Genomic DNA, 9816 nt, shown 5'->3' on the forward strand with positions numbered 1-9816 from the left:
CTTATTTAGTCTACTGGTCTAGTCTACTTCTTTGTTATTTAGATATTTATTATAGCTGTAAAGCTATAGCAGATGTTTATTATAGCTGTAAAGTAATATAAGTTAAGAGTCTTGTATTTTAATTTGCATAAATAACAAATCATATATTCTTTTGATCTTCTTTGGGAAAGGAAGCATGCCTGCTATAAAGATATTCAGGTTCTGCATATTATTTCATTTACATGATCAGTTTTATATCTGGTTCCTACATTGTGTTAAGCCATAGTTTGCTGGGTTCACACATGCTATGCTATAAATGAGAATTTACAATGGTTTAGCAATCAAAAGAATACAAAACCTCATACATTATGGCTTAGTGTCCTACATGAATACATTTTTCACAACACTGTGTTCCATGTCAAAAGCATTCTGGATGGTCTTGCCTTTAGGCTGAGAAAGATAGTAGCCTTAGACAACAGATGGTGAAGGCTACGAGACAGATGAGTGTAGACACTATTTGCCCTGTATGTCATACATTGGCTTACAGTAGAGAGGATGCTCTTCTACCATCAAAGTTGAACTAGATTTCAACTGTCGGCTTGTTTGTAATTTGTAAGTTGATAGAGATGGTGATAAACATCTGGTCCTTTATCTGAGGCAGCAGATTTCTTGGACCAACCCTAATATTCTTCTCTAATACTGTACAGGATACCTTTTAACTGGAAAAAAAAATGAAACTGGGATTATTTGTTTGTTTGTTTCTTTCTTTCTTTCTTTATTCAATTTATAAAGCCACCTATCTCAGACCAGTGACTCTGGGTGGCTAACAAAAATAAAAACAGTCAACATTTAAAACAGTACAAAAAATTAAATATAAATATAAATACAGCCAAGAGATCTTAAAAAAACCGTCGGTATCAGCACAACCATGAAATATTTTATACGTATATGTTGTTGTATAGGTAGATCTACAAAGACAAGTTGTCATCACAGGCCTTCAGACCCAAGGAGCCATGCAGCTACTGAAATCCTTGCATACTAAGGAATATTTTGTTACCTACAGCAAAGATGGGCAAAAGTGGATTGCTTTTAAAGGAAAACGCACTGAAACACAAATGGTTTGTATGTTTCCTCTATCTGAAATCCTCATACTTCTTTTCTGCTTGAAAATATATAGAAGTGATATTAAAGCTTTTTACCCTTTCAAATATTAATATACGAAAGAGAATAGTATGAAAATTATATATTGTCTACAGATCTTTTAAACCGATCAGCGCCAAAAATGTTGAATTTAGTATCTTATCCTTTTTCCTTTTGATTTCTTTTTAATGAAGTAGTTTCTAGATCTAGGTTAATTTTGAATGAGAAACAGAGTTGCAAAAACTAGAAAATATTTAATTGGTAGGTGAGAAGAATGTAAAGAGTGGGCAGGTAATCTCTTCCTTCTTTTGACTTATAAACAATAAAATAAATTATTGCAAAGAGAATTGAAGTTGGGAGCAGCACATATGATTTAGGGCAGTTTAATATATTTAATTTAATATTATGGATAAATGTATAAAGAATGCTTCTGATTATATTAGAGGTGTGTTGAATGTGGATAAGAATGTCTGTGTACTTTTGTTTACAGATAATGTGTCATTGCTGGCCAAAATCCCAATTATTTGTGGTGTACATTAGACCAACTGTATGATACAATGAGGAATACGAATCTGAAAAATAATATATCAAAGACTGAGGTAGTTGTGTTTGACAGGGAAAATGGAGAGAACAATTACAAGTTATAAATAAACACCAAGAAACTAAAACAAGTAAATGTACCAGGACCCCTGCAATGTGAAAGAAACTTTCTGATCCTCAAATCCCATTGAAATGATTCAGTGCTTCTTTTGATGTGCGCTCTCACTAAGAACCAAGAATTGCTCATGACTGAATAGGCTCAAATTCAGTTTAACTTTTCAGATGCAAATGTATTTTAAATAATTCATATTTTTAAAATGAGACAATTTACAGAATGTGGACTTCTTTTTCCTTAGTTTTTTGAGGGTAATTCAGATGGTACCAAAGTAAAAGAAAACCACATTGACCCTCCTATTATTGCCAGATATGTTAGGCTGTATCCAACCAAGTTCCACAACAGGCCTACCTTCCGCATTGAACTCCTGGGTTGTGAAGTTGAAGGTAAGACATGAACAGACATGACCCTTATTTACTGTCAAATGAGGAAAAACAGATGATGGTTCCATTTAATGTTGTTAAAAACACTGAAAGTACAAAGAAAAAGAGATTTTATACAAGTGATGAATATTAGAAAAAAAGAGATTAAATTACTTGATCAAACGTGATCAAACATGATTGAAATGTGATTCCAAGCCTGATAGTATATTTTCCTGTAAAATATATTGGCACTAAATAGATCTAACAAGAATATGCATTTATAATAGGGTGCTCTATGCCCTTGGGAATGGAAAGTGGGGCTATCAAGAATTCAGAGATTACAGCCTCTTCTTATAAGACGACTTGGTGGAGTTCATGGGAACCATCCCTTGCCCGCCTCAATCTGAAAGGGCGGACAAATGCTTGGCTACCAAAGGTAAAAACAAAAGCTATAAAACTATCTTGCCTGTTTTTTTCTTTGTTGAAATATTTTTTATTTCATCTTTCCATTAAATTAAATGCTTAAGGCAGCTTCATTCTAATAATCAGTGGCATCTAACAATCAAAAGAGAAGAGAGAGCAGAGAGTGTGGCTGATATGATTGGTATATTTTTAATGATGTTGAGTTGTTACTTACTTCCTCACTTTTATTTTTCTTTAGCAGAGTCACTTCACAAATTATATGGCAGTAGTTTCTTAGTTACATGTACGTCAGTCAATACTTTCTCTCTGATAGGTATTCTTGTATAATATATGAGTCTTTAAATAATTGTTTATTGTATTCAGGTTAAGAAAAATTATGTTTCAAGTATAAATACATGAAGCAGCCTTAAATAGCTTTAAATGCATTCTATTTTATTAGAAGGTAAATTAAAACAGAGGGAGGAGAGATTCCATCAATTATACGGCAGTTAAGGTCTTAATTGGAGATTATCTTTGGGCTTGTGGTGTTTGAATTTAGGGTAGGTAGTAAACTCCATGTGTTCTCTTGGATTTTTAATAGCATTTTACTTAACTGTTAGTGAATTCAGATTTCCTGTGCACTTCTGTAGGACCCAATGGATTAGTTGCAGGGTGTAGGTAGTTATCAAATCGACTACTAAGGGTAGCATGATATGGTGGTTTATTAATTTATTTAATCCTGTAGGCAAACAACAATTATCAGTGGCTACAAATTGACCTGCAACAACTTACAAAGATAACAAGCATAATAACTCAAGGAGCTAAATCGATGTCTACAGAAATGTATGTGAAAACATTTTCCATCCATTATAGTGATGATGATTCAACATGGAAGCCTTATTTGGATGCTTCCACTTCCATGGAAAAGGTACCAATTCCTTATCTTATTTGTGGTTCTGATGACCTGAATGACGTCTTCCAACTTTGTTTTTGGATTACCATATATATGGCTTTATACTGGGAATATACAAGGCCTAAAAATGTATGTTGCCTTCATTTATTATTAATGTCCCTTTCATAGGTCTTGATCTACCCTTTGGGAATTAGTGGCTCTGTACTATCTCATTTGGTTTTGTTACAGCTCCTACACTTTACCCTAATACATTGTTAAGTTGCTTAATTACAAACAGTGATTTGTAATTAGGTGGGCACCAGATGCCCCTTTCTCAATTCAGAGGAAACAAAGGGGTACAAATACAGCAGTAGTTGATATAATGGGACAGGCTAGCAGATCATTTTGCAGATTAGGCCCCTGGAAAGATCACTGCTCAAAAACCTGGAGAGTCATTGAGTCTTATCTCAGGCCAACTATAGTTCATGTGTCCTGATGGACCTAACCCTAGTATTCCTATTGTAAAAACGACAAGCCAGTGCTGGAGTGCTTCACAAAAGGGTAGTTCCTGGGCACAATCAATTTTGTTTTTCTTGCGTCCCAGGCATGGTCAAACATTTATTCTACCATGAATGTTTTTGCCTCATATTGTTCTACAAACGAAGGAGAAAATGATGGCAATGTGGACCAGCCAGTAGCCTGATGAACCCTTTCCCTTCCAGAGGGTTTGGAAAGTCAGTAATCTTCAAAGTCATGTCTCCTATTCTTCTCTATGGCTGAATTTTTCCTGGAATTCCAGCAACATGAGTTTTCTCCCATGTTAAAAGCATTTAGAAGGTGCCATCAGCTAGGACAATGTAGAGGAAAGGCACACTGACTCTACAATACTTTGGATATGCTTCTCGAATTGAATGGGTTTGCCAAAACAAATTGTTAGTCAATAACAGATGGTACTGGTTTCAAATAATGGAACAAGGGCTTGAAACCATAAGGCAACTTGCTAGGTTTATCTAAATTTTAAAAGCACAAATTGTGTGTTATTGAGGTGATCTGAGACAGAAAATCATTTTCCTGGTGATATTCTGCAGTAATTTTGAGACATTTATGTTTGAAATGTTCATTCATTCTGCATATTATACTAATTCATTCTTTTGTGTTTATATTTAGGTGTTCACAGGAAACATTAACAGTAATGGGCATGTCAAACACTTTTTCAAACCACCTATATTTTCCCAGTACATTCGTGTCATCCCTAAAACATGGAATGAATATATTGCACTCCGGATAGAACTCTTTGGTTGTGATACCTTTTAGGGCTTGGGCAGACGACCATCAAATCAAGAAATTTCAACCTTTTAAGTTTGCTTATCACTAACTCTGTTTTTAAAAGGAAAAACAAAAACACAATAAAAATCTCTTAGCATAATAAAACTGTGCTTGCCCAAAGAATTTTCAGCTACAGCTTTCACATAGCTTTGGAAATATCAATTCAAATAGCACAACTGAAGCAACTATACAATAAATAATTGTACTGTCACTTTAATCATGAATGTATATTTTAATATGATGAAATCTTACTTTTTGCCAGTTTCATGTTTTCTGTGTCTCCCTCTTCTCAAATAAAAAAAACATTGTCTTTCTTTTTTTTGTTGTTGCGCTTGCATGTGAGGGCATATAATGAAAATATTAGATTAATTAAACCTCAGCAGGTGGGAGTTTCTAGCTCAACTTGGCTGATATAGAAAGTTAAAGCAGGTTGGTGGTGGTTAGTACATAGATGAGTGACCATCTGAGACATCTAAGCCAATAAGATGGATTGGGAAATCAAAGAAGAAGGCAATAGCATCTATGTTCCATATCATGTTGCCAGGAAAAATGTGGATGCAGCCATATAAATCACCAGGAACTGAAATGGACTTACAGGCAACTTTTAATGAACGCAAACAGCAACTGTTAGATCAGGGGCATAAATGCTGATACCAATGGTGCCTAGTTACAATCTCTCTGAATTATCTTGGGTCTGAAGAATGAATCAATGTGACTACAATAATCAATTAAAATGATTCATTTCAATTATCGTTCTAACATCTACCAAAAGTGAACCAACTCCAATGAATCAGTGCATGTTTTGCTTAGAAATTAAACATACCCAAACTAGAACAGAAATACCTTTACTGTTATTTCAGGCTAGACACATCCTTAAATTGTATTTAAGTTGAAAAGTCAGAGGCATTGGCCTTAGTTGTGTTGGAATCCTTACCGTTGACGTGGTACACTTTATTTATTCAATATGTATTGATTTGCTCAATATGTAAATAAGAAATATCAGAAATTATATTAATAGCGGCATAAAGGTAAGAAGCAAGACTATATTGTTATTTATAATATAATTCCAATATTGTACTTAATAAACATCCTCTGCTTCTCCAGTTATTACCTGATAATGGCTCAGGTTACCCATTGTGGTAAACCATAAACTACAACTGCTGAGTATATATAATATTCTGGGAGGGGCAATATTTGAGCAGTCAGGCCACAACTCAGCTTCTAACCTTTGGAGGGGCTACAAGAAGACATCCGGTGATACTATTACTAGAAGGAGTGGCATCATTGCCTCCCCCCACTCTTTTGGGAAGGTTTACGGGTGGTGATGGAGCAAGAAGCCTCACTGGGGAAATTGTTCCTATTCTCATCTTTAAACTACCATAAAACTAAAAAGCAAAGAGAGCCAAAACGTAGCTGCTTTGTCATGTAATTTCAACAATACAATCTTGGGGTGTTGGAGGAAATTTTCAGCCTGCGGGTTAATCACCCTTGCAATATACTAAGCCAAACCCCAAATTATATTGTGCTTTAGTGTGATATATGAGTCCTCACTGGTTACAGGTTTGTAGCAGTTGTCTTGGGGTAAGGTATCTTCTTGGTTGAACCTCAGCATAATCAATATCATTGCCCAGAATCAAGATCCCCCATTGACCTTGTAATAGAGAGTCTTCTTTCCCTGACATGTATGAAATTTCTTAACTTCATTTAAAATAAAGATAACGTCTTAGATTTGCTCATTAGAGGTGGATAAACTATTGACAGAGGAAAAGAGGAAGGAAGCAAGATTGCAATCTCTTTCAATAACTTAAGAAAATAAGAGCTGCAATCTGTTTCAGTAATTTAATCTAAGCAAACAATTATTTCCTGAAAGCTCAGAAAATATCAGCTGAGAGCAAACATTGTGTTAAGCCAATCCAATGAGTTCAGACAACATGCTATCCAAATCCGAATAATCCATATTACAGATTAACATGTTGTGTTTCTTAGTTTTTTTGCACTGAAAGGTATTATTAAAGGTATTATTATTTGTTAAAACATGACTAATGCAGATATGACTAATATCAACCCATGAGTATCAGATAATATCTATCAAACCAGCATCTCCAATTCTTGCTTAGTACCTGTAGGTATTTTGTATGTGTGTGCATATGTATATGTGCGAATACATATATGCACACATAAAAGAATCCTTATATATACTGTACATTTGAGACTATTTTCACTTATTTAGCTTATGGTAATGAGAGGCAAATAAAAAAGGCAACATAAAAAAGCACAGAACAGAATATGTCATATAGCCAGTGGCATCTGCTGCAAATCTTTAGATTGGGCAATGATATAAGCAAATGCTACAATTATAAAATTGTGTCTGGCCCTCTGAAACAGGTACATAAATTATAGCATTTGTGTCACATACATGTCATTATTTGCCCCTGCCCCCAGTCCATGTGAACACCTTGGCAATGAAATCATTATGATGCATTTAGCCAGATAAATGATGGAGGTTTAAAATAAACTGAGGCATTGATTTACAGCTTTCTTAATGGTTTTTTAAAATGCCCTCTCATAACATTGATGGGATTTTTATTAGAAATGTTCCCATGCTACAGGTGAAAAACAGAGACTGAGGACTGATTATTAGCATCTAAAATTCTGATATATTGGTTGGGTTTGAACTTCACATTAAGCCTTGGCTTGTTTTATCATGGTTTATTGAAAATAATTTATTGGATTTACATATCGTACAAATACCTAGGTCCCCAGTGTGGTACCTGGGGGATCCAATGTGTATCTCCTTTGGCATATTCCAGGCTCCCCATCTCATCTGATTTTTAAAATGATTTCAAATTCTTGGAATTCAAAAAAAAAAAGAAGGAAGCCTCCAAACCCCCAAGCAAGGTTTCATCTTATAGCATCTTCTTTATTTTCAATAGTATTTATATGGCTCACTGGGTCCATAAGCATTCACAGTAAATTTAAATTGTGCCCTGAGAAAAGACAGCTAGGAAACATAAGTAAGTAATTAGAGGAGTTGGTAGAGGGCATTTTCAGTTGCATTTTCAATTCGGTAAGTAGAAGTTCTGCCATTGACTACCATTATAGTTGTAGTCATTCTATGAACAGCTACTCCGTGTGAAGTATTTTGTATGAATACCTTACTCTGTTCTAAAAATTCCAAAAGTGCTCATTGGTCCAAAGAGATTGTGAAGCCATGAAGTTAAACATGGGTTACACATGACAATGACTGGTCACTGCAATAACACTGACAACATGTCAATATGATTATAGTTTAGCAGATTGTGTGGACCAGACCTCTGATTTCCATTTATCTGAAAAAGAGAGAAATTAAATTAATGACGTTTCACAGAAATATATCAACACTTTCATTGTTTGGCTAAAAAATTGTGTAGAACTATACTCACCTGTAATGTAAATTCTTAACTTAAAACAACATTTTCTAACATCTCTCTTTACAACACTTCTTAAACTAGAAATTTTCTAACAAGCTAAGATAAAATCCATGAACATGCTTCTTCTTTTCTGTATGACAGCCCTCTATTTCTGCTGTAGATTGAGATGTTCTTATCATGAATCAGCTCATTCCTGTTGTGACTAAATTTCAAAAGAGATGTTTAATCATTATATATAAAACAAAAGTCAGATGCAAGATACTATGCTATAATATGCTTAGGCAGTGTCGGTCACAGTCACACGTTTATTTTCCTATGAACCATGCAGGTCAGACAAGTTCTGAAATAACCTTTTTAGGTTTTTATATTTCATGCAGTCTATAAAGCAGTGTTTCCCAATCTTGGGAACTCTGAGGTGTGTGGATTTCAACTCCCAGAATGAAGTCCACAAATCTTAAAAGTTCCCAAGGTTGAGAAATACTGTTATAAAGTGATCCACACTGTATTACTGGGCTAAGAGAGACAACAAATACTCAATACTCCCAGTTATGGGAGATAGTAAAAATTTTTCTGTAATCTGAACTCTTGTTTTAAAACAGGAGACATGCTATCTTTTTATATTCTGGACAAGACATAGGAGCTGGCAGGTCCCCTTAGCAGAATCATTTTGAGACACTAAGAATTCTGGGAGATGAATATTAATTCCAGCCTGCCTTCATTCTCTTCTCAGTGGGAATGTATGTTTGTCATTGTGTATGTGTAATGGTCTGTAACAGTAACCTTGAGGAATGAAAGAAAGAGCCATAACCAAGACAATCAGAAAAAAGCAATCAGAGTCTGAGGCAAAAATGCAATTTTAGAAAGTGTCTCAGACTTGACCCTCCCTAGTTCTTTTGAAGATAAAGGGAGGAACGGAGTGGGGAGGCACATTCAGACTTGCAAGATTCTATTATTATAACCTTATAATAGAGCCAGTTTGGTGTAGTGAGTAAGGCATTAGGCTAGAACCTGGGACACCATGAGGTCTAGTCCCACCTTAGAGCAAACTGGGTGACTTTGGGCCAGTCACTCTCTCTCAGCCCTGGGAAGCAGGCAATGGCAAACCACTTCTGAACTAGTCCAGGCAGTTGCCAGGGGTCAACACTGACTTGAAGGCACCAAAAAAGAAAATTATAATAAAAGTAGTATTAGCATTTATAACTTTGGTTTCCTAGTCTAGTCTTCCTCAAAGGGCTGGTAATATGTGGACTCTCCACTTGTGAGAGACCCAGAGCATCCATCCATCAAAGGATGACCTTTATTTATTTGCCTTTATTTAGCAATCATTTATTTCTCTCAGAGCAGCATTATCTCTGTAATGCTATTTTTCCTCAAGTCTGGGTTTCATATTCTCCTGTCTATTCTATTTTTTCTTTGATCCATCCTATCTCTCTGTCTTTATATTCCAGACTTTATCTCCCTAGGCTTAAAAATTCATAGGGATGATTGTAGCCATGTAATAAAGAGATGTCTGCTCCTTGCAAGAAAAAAATATAACAGTTCCAGATAAAATATTAAAATATAGAGACATCACACTGACAACAAAGGTATGCACTGTTTTTTCCAGTGGTAACACATGGCTGTGAAGGCTAAACCATCAGAAGGGCTGAA

The 9816-nt window shown here is 35.2% G+C and overlaps 1 protein-coding gene across 1 annotated transcript in view; it reads left to right on the forward strand.

Annotated features, from left to right (window-relative positions):
• F5 (coagulation factor V) overlaps positions 1-5070 on the forward strand; it is a 47880-nt gene extending 42810 nt beyond the window's left edge. The window contains exons 21-25 of the mRNA XM_025167236.2: positions 942-1097; positions 2016-2160; positions 2424-2572; positions 3284-3466; positions 4598-5070. Of these exons, the coding sequence (XP_025023004.2) occupies positions 942-1097; positions 2016-2160; positions 2424-2572; positions 3284-3466; positions 4598-4744 (780 nt within the window). The 3' untranslated portion in view covers positions 4745-5070. The remainder of the gene's footprint in view (positions 1-941; positions 1098-2015; positions 2161-2423; positions 2573-3283; positions 3467-4597) is intronic.
• The last annotated feature ends 4746 nt before the right edge of the window (positions 5071-9816 follow it).

The sequence above is a fragment of the Python bivittatus genome, unplaced genomic scaffold (assembly GCF_059951505.1).
Source record: "Python bivittatus isolate LINGU-HERP-01145 unplaced genomic scaffold, Pbiv_v1 ctg000340_np1212, whole genome shotgun sequence".
NCBI lineage: Eukaryota > Metazoa > Chordata > Lepidosauria > Squamata > Pythonidae > Python > Python bivittatus.